General features: G+C 45.4%; 1 protein-coding gene across 1 annotated transcript; it reads left to right on the forward strand.

The window, feature by feature from the left end:
- Positions 1–1555: 1555 nt before the first annotated feature.
- Sp8 (Sp8 transcription factor) lies at positions 1556–6776 on the forward strand. The gene is made up of 2 exons (XM_004839573.4): positions 1556–1677; positions 2643–6776. Exons 1-2 carry the CDS (start codon positions 1657–1659, stop codon positions 4143–4145), a joined length of 1524 nt encoding a protein of 507 aa, XP_004839630.1. The 5' UTR covers positions 1556–1656; the 3' UTR covers positions 4146–6776.
- Positions 6777–16368: the final 9592 nt, after the last annotated feature.

Raw genomic sequence — 16368 nt, forward strand, 5'->3', positions numbered from 1 at the left:
TTTTAATCAATTCCAACTTAAAAGTAGACTTCTGAGAGCATTTGTAGCTGCTTAAAAATATGAATTACTGTGGTATAAAAAACATGAATACTCAGTAGAGCTCCAAGGACTCTGAACTTTTTGCTACACTGGTGTGCTTCCCGTGGTTTAAGAAGTTCCTTTCTGGTGGCAGGGAAATTGTAATTACATTTCTGAAGGCACTTAATAACACAAATAGCAAACAAGTGACTAAAACCCACCACATTTCAACCAAGTTTGTATATTAACATGGACATATTAGTAAACCTCCGGCCCAAACTTCGTTAGACAGAGATGCCTCCATAACTACAGTCCAAGCTTTATCAAAAGCTTGTGTCTGTTTTTGCATAAATAGAAACCACAGATTTCAATCAAAGCCTGATTGTTCTCCCCTCAATAAGGTTTCCTGTGAAAACTTCTAAATTCTGTAACACACTCCCCTCTTTCTTACTCGCAGGAAAAATAACCCTCTCTTGCACCCTTCTCTAATCCTTTTGTATTGAAATTTACTCAACACCGCGGGACAAATATACCTCCTCTCCTAGAGTGAGACTTGCACTTCCAAAGCAGAAGCCCACCTCAGAAAAAAGAAAAGGGCGGGGGGGAGCGCCTTCACATCAAAGTGACAGGGGTCCAGGCGCACACAGCCTCCCCCCACCCCCCGCCCCCGAAAAAAACCTCTCTGCCTTCCAATCTCTTTCTTATGTAGCTGGAAAGTCACGAAGGGAAAGGTTAAGTTTTTTTTTCCTACAAAAATGTGACAGTAAGAGAAGACAAAAAAAAAACCCTCAAGATTTTAAAGGGAACACAGGAAGTTGGTGACAGTGGTAGCATTTGTGAATATTTGTTTACCCAGCCTCACTCAACTTTGCAGCCAGTTTCACTCTTCCAATCGCCAATCTCCCTCTTGCGCACGAACACTTTATTGTCTTGTTCCTATTCCCCACCCCCAGCTTTGGTGCTCGCGCGCGCGAGAGCGCGCACACACACACACGGGCGCGCGCACACCTTCCCTCTTCTTTGGCACAAGCGCACATATTCGCACCCCCTTCTCCTCCCACGCCAAACACATATCCCTCCTCTCCTCGCTTTGCCGCGGTGACCCTCTTCCTCGCCTGGGCTTGTCGCACTGTTACATGCGAGTGCACTCTCACCCTTCCTCCACACTTTCCTGCACGGCCCCTCTACGCACCCCTAGTGTAGCACACGCAGTTACACAGTACACACAACACCCTCCTTTGGTGCGCTCTCTCCTTCCCCCTTTTACAGTGTCACTGTTGTACTGTCACAATGGCACCCCCTTCCCCATCTCTGTGCTGCGCTCTGGTTCCCACTCGCACAATTGCACTGTTACACACACACACACACACACACACTCACGCACGCACGCACTTTGCAACACACGCCTCCCCCCCGCCCGGCGGCGCAGATGACCTCACGGCGCGCGCGCGGCGCGGCCCGGCGAGCCCGCAGATTGGCTGGCTGCGCCTCCGCGGCACTTCAAAGCCGGAGAGGGAGCTACAATTGTGGTGGAATGGGCGGAACTGATCATTGTATTGCACACCTCTAAAAAAAACACTGCCTCTGATTTATCAATATAAAAAAGATCCTCTGAGAGGAGGAGGGCACTTTTGTGTGATGGCAACTTCACTTCTAGGGGTGAGTCTCAGGATTTTCTCTTGCTGGTTTAATTAGTTTCCTTTTATTGCTGATCGGAGGGGGTTAAAGTCGCCCCGGCCAGGCCACGGGCTATCAGTCTCTCTATTGAGAGCTTTTTTTTTTCTTCTTTAAATACAAGCGAGTTTGGAGAAAGAAAGGGGGCGAGGGGGGCCGAGTCACTTTTTTCAGCACAGGAAAAGGTTGGAGGGGCATTTAGCCGAGCCACCTCTCCGCGCCTGGCCGCTCCCTGCCCGGGAGACTCGCGCCCAGCCCACTTTACAGGCGACGATCTCGGGGGTAAAGAGAGCAAGGTTTTTCTCCTGGCCAAACCGCAGATTCACCTCCTTCCCCTTTAAAAAAAAAAAAAAATCGCAGCCCGCCTTGTCTTGCAGGTACGTTGAACTCTTTTTTACTCTTGTAGATAGACTTAGGGGGGAAAAAAGCAGGAAGAGCGAGTGAGCCTTCCAGTTTGACCTCTTTTGGCCTGGAAGAAACAACCCGGGATGGGTTTCTGGGGTACAGGATTTTTCAAAGCTCTCTCTGGATTACAGGGGAAGCGCTCTTAAAAAGCAATCCAAATGCTTTCGCCCCATGTTTGTCGGCAAAGGAAACTTCCTTCCTCCCCAATCTGGACTTTTTGGTTGTTTGCTTCGAAGTGTCTGGGGCCTTCTGTGCACAAGAGTGTTGTTTTAGGTGAGAATACTTGTCAAACTCTTCCTTAGCGTGGCGCTTTGCTGCGGAGTCAGACGCGGGCAGCCCAACTTGTCCCCTCCCGTAGAGTAGGAAGCCGCCGGGTGCCGGGGCTGTTGGGGGCGCCAGGTGAGTGGTGGCGGCGCCGCAGCGAGAGATCGGGCGCAGCGGGGCGTCGCGGAGGCTACCGCCGGACTAACGCGCGTCTCTCCCTCCCTCCCCCGCCGGCCCTTCGCCCCCCACCCCTCCCCCACCTTCTCCTCTCATTCCCGCAGGAAGAACCGAGGTTGGGATCCACTCCTCTGGCCATGCTGGCTGCTACCTGTAATAAGATCGGCAGCCCCAGCCCGTCTCCCTCCTCCCTCTCGGACAGCTCTTCCTCCTTCGGGAAAGGCTTCCACCCCTGGAAACGCTCCTCGTCCTCCTCCTCCGGCAGCTGCAACGTCGTGGGCTCCAGCCTCTCCGGCTTCGGCGTGTCGGGGGCCTCCCGGAACGGCGGCTCGTCTTCAGCGGCGGCGGCGGCGGCGGCGGCCGCGGCGGCGGCGGCGGCCCTGGTGTCCGACTCTTTCAGCTGCGGCGGCTCCCCGGGCTCCAGCGCCTTCTCGCTCACCTCCAGCAGCGCCGCCGCCGCCGCCGCCGCCGCCGCCGCGGCCGCCGCCTCCAGTGCGCCCTTCGCCAACGACTACTCGGTGTTCCCGGCCCCCGGCGTGTCGGGGGGCAGCGGCGGCGGCGGCAGCGGCGGCGGCGGCGGGTCCTCGGCGCACTCGCAGGACGGCTCGCACCAGCCCGTGTTCATCTCCAAGGTGCACACCTCGGTGGACGGGCTGCAGGGCATCTACCCGCGCGTGGGCATGGCGCATCCCTACGAGTCGTGGTTCAAGCCCTCGCACCCGGGCCTGGGGGCCGCGGGCGACGTGGGCTCGGCCGGCGCCTCCAGCTGGTGGGACGTGGGCGCGGGCTGGATCGACGTGCAGAACCCGAACGGCGCGGCGGCGCTGCCCGGCTCGCTGCACCCGGCCGCGGGGGGGCTGCAGAGCTCGCTGCACTCTCCGCTCGGAGGCTACAACTCGGATTACTCGAGCCTCGGCCACTCGGCCTTCAGCAGCGGCGCCTCCTCGCACCTGCTCAGTCCCGCGGGCCAGCACCTCATGGACGGCTTCAAGCCCGTGCTACCCGGCTCCTACCCGGACTCTGCCCCATCGCCGCTGGCCGGCGCGGGCGGCGCCATGCTGAGCGCGGGGCCGTCGGCGCCGCTGGGGGGCTCCCCGCGCTCTTCCGCCCGCCGCTATTCGGGCCGGGCCACCTGCGACTGCCCCAACTGCCAGGAGGCAGAGCGGCTGGGCCCGGCAGGAGCGAGCCTGCGACGCAAGGGCCTGCACAGCTGCCACATCCCGGGCTGCGGCAAGGTGTACGGCAAGACGTCGCACCTGAAGGCGCACCTGCGCTGGCACACGGGCGAGCGGCCCTTCGTGTGCAACTGGCTCTTCTGCGGCAAGCGCTTCACGCGCTCCGACGAGCTGCAGCGGCACCTACGGACCCACACCGGCGAGAAGCGCTTTGCCTGCCCCGTCTGCAACAAGCGCTTCATGCGCAGCGACCACCTCAGCAAGCACGTGAAGACGCACAGTGGCGGCGGCGGCGGCTCGGCGGGCTCGGGCAGCGGCGGCAAGAAGGGCAGCGACACCGACAGTGAGCACAGTGCAGCGGGCAGCCCGGCCTGCCACTCCCCGGAGCTGCTGCCGCCCCCCGAGCCCGGCCACCGCAATGGCCTGGAGTGACGCGCGCGAGCGCTCATGCCTCCCACCTGGCTGCGCCCAGGCCTCGTCTGCCCTGGCCTCGTCTGCCCTGGCCTCGACTCCAGCCTCTCTCCATGCACCCTGCTCGCTCTCTCACTCGTTCTTGTCTCTGTCTTTCTCCCCCCCCCCCCCGACTTAACTCTGTAAAGGGGATATGGACATGTAAGTAACACGCCTCGGTGTCCCAGGCCACGGCTTTCCTTCACCACGGGAAACCTCTCCTGAGTCCCTCCTCCAGCCCCAGGTTGCCATAACTTTCACAGGGCGGCGACCATTGGAGTTAGATCTGGACGAACCCAGTGCCTGGGAGACCAAGGGATCTCCGAGTCGAACCGCCGGGCGGGCTGCGCCAGCCTGAGCCTGAGTGAGGAGGGTGGAGCGGGAGATGAGGCAGCCGGGAGGGCATCCCCGACCTTGCAGCCTGGTTCTTGAACCGAAGTCCTGGGCAACGGAGGCAAGGAGCGCCCTGCTTGGGCGTCGCGCACTGCGCAGGGAGTCGGAGCTTCGTGGGGTGCCGGTCTGGCGGTACCTAGAGGGGAGAGTTTGCAGAGTTTAGCTTTCCCAACCTCGGCTCTGCTTGCTTTTCTTTGTTCCCTGAGGTGGAACTGATGCAAGTTTCAGCAAAGGGCAGTCTTGGCGTATCGGTGGTGCAGCAGCCTTTCATCTTTATAACGTTTTTTAAAACTAAAAAACTAAGAGGACAAAAAAAAAAGCAAGTTTCCACTTAGTTTCCCTTTTAGATAGTTTTTTCCTCTGCCAGTAAGCACGTCTTTCAAAACTGTGCTAATATTGATCCCAAAGTTATTTTGATCACAGTAATTTAACGGATGGGGTGGGGGCGGGGTGAGGGTAGGTGTGTTTTTCTTATGCAAAAATACCCCTTTCCGGTGAAACCAGATTAATTATCTTCGTGTTTGTCCTTTTCTACCTCGGTTTTCACCACTCCCTAGCTTAATCTCCCAATCTTTTTTTTTTTTTTTGTTCAGAGGTCGATTTGTATAGTATCCACTCCTTGTAAATTCTTACAATTCACTGAAGATTTTGGGGTTAAACTTTTTTTGTGGTTGAAACTTAAAACAAGTGAAGACCTATCGTTTATATCAAATGAGGCTGTAGATTAAATGCCAAAAGAGGGAAATTGGAAAAAAAGAAAACTTTGTAAAATATATCTGAACCTAATGGTTTGTAAAACTGGAGAATCGTTCTAGATTAGTTACCAATTAAATATAACTCCACCAGTGTGAGGGTGTGAGGTGCAGTTGTCCAGGAGACGATTTTGTATAGTATTTTTCTTGTATATTACTTCCAGTAAATATTTGAAAATATATTGAAGTAAACTTGATTTTTTTTTTTTTGGTCACAGAAAATATTAAGAGTTATTGTTGCGGTTCTGATGAGCTGCAGGTTTTCTGAACTCATTTCTGGAGGTGCAGAGCCAGAAACGCACTTTCGGGGCCTAGTTTTGCTTGACTATGAATTTAGATAGATATCAAACTGTAACTAAGACAATATTTGATAAATGTTGGGTGACATTTAATTTAATGGAGCATGTACTTATTTGCATTTGCTGGCAGTTCAGGCATAGTTAAAGTGAAGAGTTCTCCTATATTTCATAATAACTGGGTCTGCCAGAACCCATGTATTAAATAAATTGTCCAAGTGAAACTCGACTAACTTTGGCCTTTGTGTATTTCCTGAAGGTAATATTGTTAACTGTTCATAAACACTCCTGACACCACATTTAAATGTTTGCAGATTTTGCAAACTAATTGCTCATTGTAATGTTGAAATAATTTGGATATTTCACATTGAAATGAAAAGCCTTTCTCTGGAACATTTTAGACTTGCATTTTAAATGCATGAAATGTAATTGATTTATTTGTAATATTTTAAATGGTATTAATAAACTCAGATGAAAGACTAGGCCAGTAAATTTGTATTTTTTTCCCCCTTTTTAAGCTATGGACATGTGCATTTTTATCTTCAGTTTAAATGTCTAATTTAAAGAAAATATGACCCTGTTTTTGTGATAATATTTAAATAATTGCCTTTAAGATATTACTTAGATGGAAAGATCTATTTGGCAAAGCTGTGTTTTCTCTATTTACCAAGATAAAGATTATAGTGTCTAAGAAATGTAATTAATTATTTACCAGTAGATTTAGCTCATAGCATCAGGGTTAACTGACCTTGAAATTTGTACTAAATCACCAAATCAAAGAATTTTCCCCATTTTGCTTCCTTTGCAGTGTACAGAAGTCAGGTTGTTGGCCATTGATTGCATTTAGTATTTAAAAGGCCAAGACTTACATTGGAAGATCAATACATCTAAAATAAAAACATGGGTTTGGGGATAACTTTCGTTGTTAGGAAGAGGAGGAGGTCAAGCTAACAAAAGCTTGTTTTTTGCATTCCATGTCCTAGCTAAAGATTATGTAGGGGTAAATATCAATAGTAGATTCCTGTTGAAATGAGTTATCTATTCTTTTAAAGTCTCTAAACAGCCACCAAAGAAAAGGAAGGTTAAACCTTAATCTATTTACTAGGCTATTGTTCAAAGGTGTCAATGATGCCAATAAAAAATATTGTCTTGTTTTGTCTAAGTGCATTTAAGCAATGGGTGTTCCTTGAGCCATATTTTGAAACATAAAACACTTTAAATGTTGATTGATGTTATTTCAAATTCAATATTAGATTAATATTATTTTGAATCAAACTGAATAAAAAGTTAGTGTGTTCAGATTCTAACAAGTTTAGCTTCTTTCTTTCTGTTTGCCTTCCTCCCACCCTCAGTTCAGTCTTGGTATATACCATATTTTAAACTGAAAAATTTTCATTGAAATTTATGTAAAGTCATTATAATATGTAGAAACAAAAATGCAGAGAGCTGTGAGTGTTATGAATTCGGGTGGGGGGGGGGGATAGGGCTTTTGGTTAAATATGTTTTAGAATAATACATATTGTGCCTAAGTAGCAGACAGCCTTAATCCTGCTGTCTGTGCAGATATTTGAGGCCTCCAATCCCTATGGTTTTAGACAAAAAGTTAGCTCTCATTCTTTGGTATACTATAGAGGTTAATAATGGTTATTAAAAATAAAATGGTCTTTTTCTGTCACTTTCTTCCTAGGAATAACATGCAGAACACAGTTTAAGTGTTGTTTCTTTTTTATTGAAAATTGCAGTGCAGAGGGATTTGGAGAGAACGGTTCTGAAGGAGTTAAATGTAGTGGCAGGTAAGAGGAAAGCTGCTTGGTACATGTAAAATATCAACGTTCTGAGAAATGGGTTACGAGAAAAAGAGATGTCTGAAAGATTTCTTTGGGGTGGTCAAAGGGGGACTAATTTTTTTTTTTTTTGTCCTATAGATGTATAAACTTTCACTTTCTTCCTTCGGTTCTTCCTAAACCTTTGGCTTTGCTTATTTGTTTTGATGGGCGATGAGCAGTATTTTTTAGATTAGTTTTCTACAGGGTAACCCTCTTGGGGATGAACATCCTTTTGGGGGACAACAAGATGAAGTGCAAAAGTGATTTTTTTCTGCTTTGTCTGATAAAGCACTTACCAGTGGCTGGAGGTTCACTCAGATGAACCCAGAGTCTGGGTCTCACTTTGAACCAAAGGACAAGCTTCTAGTCTTGCAGATCAAGGTAGAGTCAAACTAGTTGTTGACCCCAGAGGTCAGGCCAGCATGTTTGAGCCCATCCTTCAGAGACTGGAAAAGGGCTGCCTGGCTCAATCCAATCTTTCTATTTCCTTTCTCATCTCTTGTCTAAAGTTGAGTGTTTCTTGCCTATCCTCCTTTCTTTTCTTTCTTTCTTTTTTTTCCCTGGCTCCTTCCTGACCTCTCTTTTTGAAACTTGGTATACTTAGGTGCATATAAGGTAAGGCTGAACTACAACTAAAATATTTTTTGCTAGAGATTTAATTTAAACAAATGTGATTCACTCTCCTGATGCTGAAAAAAGTTCCTGGGTGGATTTGCCTTTCTTCCACTCTCCTCTTACCCTAGTGTTGCCGTAACTTCTCAACTGAGCTTCCCTTGGGTAGAGAATGCTAAAATTAAAAATTAAAGACAAGCAAGTGATGAGACTGGACTCCTGAGTGGGCGGATCGATAGTTCTACCATCAACATTTTCATCTCCCTGTGGATCTTCTGGTGAGATTATTGAATGGAATGTTATGGAAGGCCTGTGAAGGAATTTATTTAAAATAAATAATGTATTATCGAGGATTAGCTTAAAGGTCAGATGATCTTTTTGGCTAGTAAATTAAGGTAGAAACCTACAGGGAAACAAAGTATAGATTTGATTATTCTCAGGTTCCTAATATATATACATACACATATATAATATACATATAGAGATAAACATAATAAAAGGATGTCTACATTTTATTCAGTTTTTCAAATAGCCTTGAAGTATTGATTTGATTCAGTTATTTTGAATAAACTGGTTTTAAATTTTCCTACTGATTTTTGCTGCTTCTGTCTAGTCATCATTTCTCTCTTTACTAAAATAATTGCAGGTATTACCAATGTGTGTTCTCTCTCATTTCTCCCTCCTTCCTTCTATGATACAGCCCATTAATTCCATCACTGTTTTTCAAGGAAATGCTGTTGTGTAAGGAATCAAAGGAGAGTAATGTACTCATTTAAAGTTTTTCTTCTCAGTGACATTTTTGGGGAAGACTTTGCTCAGTACACAATTGTTGCTGTTATTTAAAAAATACTAAGATGCAGAACTCTTTCGCGCCCTTTTTATTTCCTGCTTCCGGAGCAAAGGAAAGCCGGTAATTTCTTGCTGCCCTGGACCCCAGCCGCTGCGGTGGCAGGGGACGCGTGTCAGGGGCCATCTCTTCACATTCGCCGCACTCCCGACCAGCACAAGTGTTGATTTGGTACAGCAAGGGGGAGCGGGGACCTATTTTCTTTAGTCCCTGGGCGCGTGTTTAATTTAATTTTCTGTGGAGTCTCCCTGCGGCAGGGAAGCAGCCTTCTCCGTTTGCTTTGGTTCCTAAGGGCAGTCGGGACTCCAAGAGCAACGGGGAGTGTTTGTGGTGACCTAGAACCGGGAGTAAGCGCCGGCGACAGCTGCTGCTCTTTATTGTCCTAAAGCCATTCTTTCAAGTTCATTTCCTGGGCTTCTGGTTGTAAGCCGGGTCCTCAACTCTGCCCCTCGGGCCGTAACTCCTGGCTGCCCCAGAGGGGCCGCTGGAGGCGTCCTCGGCCTCTCCTGCAGGGCCCCGGAGGCCGGCCGGTCTTTCCAAAGTTTCCGTGGTTCTCTTTTTAACTGGGGTTTGGAGGAGGCCTGGAGCCCGGGGAGGGGTGTTCCTACCCTGGGTAATGCCACCTTTTGCTCCCCCTTCCCTCCTCGACGTTCGGGGTGCTCTAGGGAAGACGCCCGAGACAGCCCGGTTAGGGTCCAGGCGGGAGAGCCGCGCGCTCGGCTCTTAGGTAGCAGCCGGGTGTGGAGCGGGGCCTGGGGTCTTCCGGGAACCTCAGCCGGTACCCGGGCCTGGGGTCCCTCTCGGGCTGCGGTCCCCTCAGGCTGCCGGCTGCGTTGCGCCGGCGCACACAAAGGCCGGGCGGCCGGCTCCGCCCGCTGCGCGGACAGCGAGCGCCACCCTGTGCCCTGCGCCCGTTCTGCAGCGCGCTGCGCGCGGGTCCGACTCGGCCTGCGCTTCTCTGAGACGCTGACCTTGGGCGAGCCCAGCTGGAAGCGCCGCGGTGAGCCTCCCCCGAGTTCGTCTCGGAGCTCTCGAGAGACCCGGCCGGCCAGGGTGGGGGAGTCCTCGCCCTTCCCCGCCCTTCCCCTGCTTGCTCTCAATCCTTAGGCCCTGCCGAAGCCCTGCGGCGTCCTAGCGCCTGGGGCCCAGGCCTCGGGCCCACACTTGACTGAGGGGCACGCCCCTCGCTGTGTCCTGCCGGTGCCACCGGGACAGGCCGAGGTCATTCTTCCCGAACTTGTTTAGATTTCTCCTCGGCTTTGCCCTCGACTTCCTGCCCTCCTTCACCTCCTGTGCTCTTTTCTTGGCCCCAACACCCCTGCTTTGTATTCACTCGTACCCGCTTCCTCTCGCCCAGGACGTTCAGTGCAGCGGCCTCCATGGGCGGGAAGTTTTACTCTTGTCGTTTTGTTCTGGGTTTGCCAGACTCGCACCTTTTCCCACACTGTTAGCTTAAAGGGAGTAAAATTGAGTCTGACTGGCTGTGAAAACATCCTGGCCTTTTAAATTCCAGGAGTCAAAGTATAGTTCCACCCCGGCGACTACCTGGGGGAAATGTTGATAGGGAGCTTAGAACTGCAGTACCTGTTGAACGGAACGGACTGTTCTTTAGTGCGTTGTACTCAGAACCCAACAACCGCTCTTGGGCTTCCTTCCCTTTTGGCCATCCTTACTGACCCTTGGGCAGCTGGAAATTTGGGTGCGCTGGCAACATTCTCCAGGGTATATCTTGGTTGCATCTGAAAGGAGGTAAGGGCTGTTGGAGAAGGTACCTGTTGCCCCCCAGGTTGACTGAGGAAAGGCTGCTGTTAAAACTTTCCCGGCCCTTGACACGTGTAGGCACCCCTTAAACCTGGCTATTATTGATGGTTATGCAGGCATCATCTATGTGTGTCTAAGGCACCGTGGAACGAGACCGCAGGTATTCAGGGAGTTCTCAGGGCTGCACACCTGTGAGTGACAGGGCTCTAGCCACGTCTGTCCTGTCGGGTTAAATGCACTGTTCCATTGACCCTGGTACCCAGAGCGGGGAAGGAAAGAGTGGCCTATCTGGTCTGCAGCGCGGCTCTGGCGCGCAAAGCCCCTGAAGCCACCTGTGGGTGCGATCTGGCAGCCAGGAGCTCCAGGATATAATTGACACGTCCGCCTCCGGAGCTGCCACCACCCTCCTCCCTCAAACCAGCTGGTGATGCGAGCCCCTACCCCACCCCCTCGCTCCGGGGTCCGGAAAGCCGGGCAGCACTGGAATGCCGCGTCCTCTCACCCTATTGTGCCTAGGTGTTGCAAACCACTGGAGGACAGACCTTCGCGCTTTGATCTCTTGTCTCAGTCATTCTTTAGCACAGAGGGGTGAGTTTAAATTAAATTTCTTTCTCTGCAGATAAGTTCTAATGGGCCTCAGAAGGTGAATAATTATGCAGTAACATTTCATGGGTTGTTGGAGTGGGAATTCCCACTGCGCTGTCACCAGGAACAATTTCCCTCGTATGCTCCAAGCTAAATGAAGCTTCTGGAGAAAGCTACAAGTAAGTGTCTTTCAAATCTCGGTGTAGAAGATCTGATCCATTCTCACTTTCACCTTTCTTGCCCCAGGAAAGAGTATCGTCCTTAAAAAAAAAAAAAAAAAATTCAAGTTCTATTAGTGGTTTAAAAATACTTTAAAAATCATTCCAAAAAAATCTTATTTTTAAGGATAAGAAAAACTTTGTTTTCATGATAAAATCAAGACAAATATACACTCATGAAAGGTAGGAGTCACATTTTCCCTGGAAAAAAGCAGACTACTACCTGGGGTTTGCTTCTGAGTACCTGGACTTTAGGCTTGGTACCTTTTTTGACTTCTTCTAGTGAGTGCTTTTTGTGCTTGATATCCTGAGACGGTCGGATATGGTGCTGCAGGAGTTTTAAATTTGATCACTAGTGTTCTGGACCCACCTGGTTTCAGAACCCAGGCAGTTCAGAAATGGACTTTCCATGGGGGAAAGTTAAAAGGAAAAATGACTTTACTGCTTCGTGCAAAGTAGACATCTACCTGTTAGAAAATGTCGACTTACTTCTTTGAGATTTTAATTTACATTTAATTTTCTCCCAAGCTAGATAGGAAACAGCAGCAGCTGTTTGGATATTGTAAGTGGGTCATGGCATTTTGATACTCAAAAGGAAATTAGACTCTTACCTAAATCAAAGAACTTAAAATTTGTAATTTAAAAGCACAATGGAACTCTTTATTGCTTTGTTTTTAAAGAAAATTCTTTATTCTCTATTCACACCATTGTTTCATTGCATAGCATTTTCCTGTTTACTTTTCTTCCCTTTAAATTTCTTCTCTTAAGTGAATTGAGCTCCCACAAGCTTTAAGATGTCTAAATCAACACATAGAAACTGGAGCCTGCTTATCAAGTTTTCACTCCTCTCTTGGCAACTAATTTGAAAAGGCCCAAACAATGAGTTGATTTACAGTATGCTCATTTCACCCTGAATTCTGCGTCAATGTTGAAAGACCCTTAATAATTCACCTTGGGTTATCTTTACGTCTATGGGGGAACCAATCCTTCCAGCTTTTAAGTTTTTTAGCCACTCCATTTTAAGTGCTGAAACAGAAGAAAGAAAGTAGATGTTTTTCTTTCCCCCCTAGAGTTCAAGTGATTGTCTAGTTCAACTGAAAATAAAGGATTTGTACTGCCCAATTTTGCACCCAATTTAATGCCCCTAATTATGCAGGCACCCTGTCATCAGGTTTCCCATCATTTCAGGAAGTTTTGTGCTCCTTCTTATATGCTGATCAATGCTTCATTTCTCTTTTACATACTTATCCCATATTTTAGCCTTTTTTCTTCCTTAAGCAGGTTCTTTCCCCCTTCAATCTGGTAAACAATTGCCTTTGCAAGGGAGGAGGAGTGGCAGGTGGAAATATATTTAAAGATGTTCACATTCATTTAGTGATGTTTTAAAAAAATATATATTATATATATACACGCTTTAACAGAATTTGTCTACCAACGTATGACAAATTTTTTAGAGGGAAATACTCTTTTTTATAACATTAAATTATATTACCTCCCAAACTTTAAGAAAATAACATTCATATAGGTGACACTTTGGTTACCTTTGTACTTTGAGGCAAATTAAATTCTGCCTTTTTCTTCCAGTGAGTAACTATTTGACCTAAAACTCCATGGTTAATTTTGGGTAAGGTACACATACCTTATGCTTACTAGGTCATCGATATTGACATATTTTAATGAATATCATGATTGAACATTGTAATAGTGATGAAGAGAGAGGAATAAAACAACCTTGTAAATATTTTGGTAGTACAAGATTGCATACTTTTTAGCTACATACACTTCATAGAAAGCATATAATATAATTTATCTAGTATATAATTATTAAATGAAACACATTGCTTAATGACATATTATGTTTTACACTTGATCTTAGCCAAAAGGCCGAGAAGTGATGACATATTGTGTTTTAAAATATATATCCTGGAAAAATCAGATTTAGTGATGTTTTTCCATTCTTAAAATTCTACCTGTTTTGCAGAGAAAAATATTGTTTTCACAAGAGGGATGTAATGCATGTATCCCAGATGTAAAGAAATGGTATTTATGTTTGTGAAGTGGTTTAGAACTGCTTTTATTATTTTATGCTCCAAAAGCACTGGCATTTTTTTTTTTTTACTTCCTTTTTAGGTGAACTTTTCATTTTGGAATCTTAGGTTAATAAAAAAGTTGTAAAATTAGTATATACAGTTTCTGTGAGTTTTCTTTCTGTTAACATTTTACATTATGATGGAATATTGTCAAATCTAAGAAATCAATAATAGTGTAGTTTAAAAAAATTTAAATGAAGAAGTAAAGTAAAAATATTGACTTTCTCATTAGACAGTTGTAGGATGAATCTTAGAAAAAGGTTAACCTCTTCCAGGTCTGCTTCCAATAATCAGATGGCCTGTGTACTAAACTAATAAGTAGAAGTGGTTTCTTTTATATATAATTTCTTTGAATAAAGAATTTCTGAATTTTTGTTTTTTCATAGTTAAGCAAAATCTAAGAAAACGTATCTAGTTCCATTTTACATTTTTATTGTATGTATGGAAGCAACATATTAAATTTTGGGAAGAAATATGGCTAATATTTTCTCAAATTATCAAAAATATATTTTTAGCAAGATTCTATTTGCAGCCCATATCTACCTTTAATTCTACCATTTAAGATGACTACTCTATTATTTTACTCTTATAGTAAGTATAAAATACAAATAATCTAATGATTTCATTTACTTCCTCGCATATTTTTCAACTTAAATTTTAGAATATTTTTGCTAAGAAACTGAGTTTGTTAGAAAGCTTTAAAACCTAATGGTTGAGTCTTTTTTTTTCCTCAGCACAAGTTAAGTGTATCTTTTACATGCTATGAAGTAATAAACTTGCATGTGTTTTGTATTGTTTAAATAAGATTATAAGGAGTTCAGTGAAAGGGATAATATTCTCTATTAGAATATAGTTTCACTACACCTATGTGAAGATAAAATACAGGATACCCATTTAAACTTGAATGGTACTTTATTTCACTTTGCAGTTTTGGGGATTGGACCCGGGGCACCAGCATGCTGTGCAAGCCCTCTGCTGCTGAGCCCCCTCCACCCACAGTTTGAATTTTAGAAAAATAAAATTCTTTTCAGGCGTAAGTATGCCTCATGCCATTTTGGGATTATATTTATAGTAAAAACAATGTGTTAGTTTCTGATATCCAAATTTCAATGGATGGCTTGATATTCAATTTTTGGCTGTTGCGTTTTCAAAAAAAATTTATGTATCTATAAGGATAAAGCTGAAATCGGAAAGTCTGCATAAAAACAAAGTAGTGGCTATTCATGAAAATGTTCAGGGTCTAGCATTCTGTACTAATTTAAAAAGGGGAATGCAGGGCAGGAAGAGATTAGGGTTCATTCATTACCTGGAGAGTGAAATATAAAATTGATTTTCCTATTTACTCTTTTTTGTTTCTTCTTTCTCAGGTCATTTACTTAATTTTGAGCCATCCTTACTCATTTAGAACACTAGGAATATTCCTCTTCACTAGGGAACTTCACTTACCTAGCTTCTAAGAAAATAATATGCTGATTCTTGGTCAGCACTTCCATACTTCTTTCAAGTACAGTATTAATGCTGTAAAAAAAGGAGATATCTTTTAAAAAGTCTTAATTTCTATACAGTAGATGCATGCAGTTTTAACACAGCACTGAAGTTTTATTTCTGCACATTCGCTTAATCTATACTTCATACTCATTCCCTAGTTGAATTCTCACTGCACAAATGTAAACTTCTATATTTCTAGGAGTTTTAACAGGGGTACTATGTACCAAATTCATTTGTTATGTAGTCCATGGTTACAATGGAATACTCAGAAGTTAAAGCTCTCTGCACCAGGGCCAGGGGATGCAGCTCAGTAGCCCCACACCTGCCTCACAAGCGCAAGGTCCTGAGTTCCAACCCTGGTACCAGAAAAAAAAAATCCCCGAAGATTTTGAGCCAGACATGGTGGGATATGCCTGTAATCCCAGCACTCAGGAGGCTGAGGTAGGAGGATTGCCGTGAGTTCAAGGTCAGCCTCGGCTACATAGTGAGTTAAGGACCAACCTGAATCACAGAGACCCTGTCTCAAAAAACCAACCCCCGCCCTCCCAAAAAAGTTCTCTTTTCCCTTTCATGAATGTACTACTATGAGAAATGAGGCAATACCCATTCATTTATGCCATTTTCTCAACAAGCATCCATTACATTTATGTAGTACCTTGCTTTCTTGTGGTTCATTTGGGCTAGTAATTTAATTTTTCTACTTGTTTCCTATCTCTGACATTTATTGTTTGTGATCATCTCCAGAAATAACGAGTTAAATTCTATGTAGCTTATATTTAATACTGACTAGTAACGGGAAAGGGGGAAAGGACCCTGGGATCTAAGGTTTATTTATCTTACCTTCACATAGTTCATATATAGTAAGTATATCAGATAAATCAGAAAGAAAATACAGGCAACGTTTTACCCATAAACTGGGGATGTATCTAGGACCGAGTCTTCAAAGAGAGCCTCTCTCAGATTCTTCTTTTACCAGTAGATATAGTGATTACTCTGAGAGTTCAGAATAAACTGGAAGGTGGGAAGTTTATGAAAACTAATTTTGGAAACTGGCCTGATGGTAGCACTCACCAGGAAACTACGTTGTATATGGCCTCCTACAAGTTGTCTGACTTCATCCCTCCCCTCATTTTATTTAGTTTTGTAAAATCAATTAGATATTCATTTAGATTTTTCTTTTTTGGTGCTGGGGATCGAGCCCAGGGTCCTGCACATAGTAGACAAGCTAGGCAAGTGGTCTACCAGTGAGCTGCAAACCCAACCATGAATTAATAAGTATTTTAAAAAATACAATTACTTTTGAGAATTGTAAGGGAGGTGTTCACATACAAATACAG

Source organism: Heterocephalus glaber, unplaced genomic scaffold, assembly GCF_053883595.1.
Source record: "Heterocephalus glaber isolate CG9 unplaced genomic scaffold, H.glaber_assembly_v1.0 deba00000676, whole genome shotgun sequence".
Lineage (NCBI taxonomy): Eukaryota > Metazoa > Chordata > Mammalia > Rodentia > Bathyergidae > Heterocephalus > Heterocephalus glaber.

What these genes read in the sequence shown, in the direction of transcription:
- Sp8 (XM_004839573.4), top strand. Translation starts at nt 1,657, where the DNA reads ATGGCAACTTCACTTCTAGGG. An exon ending in TGGCAACTTCACTTCTAGGG is followed by an intron (nt 1,678 to 2,642) that starts GTGAGTCTCAGG and finishes TCATTCCCGCAG; the next exon opens with GAAGAACCGAGGTTGGGATC.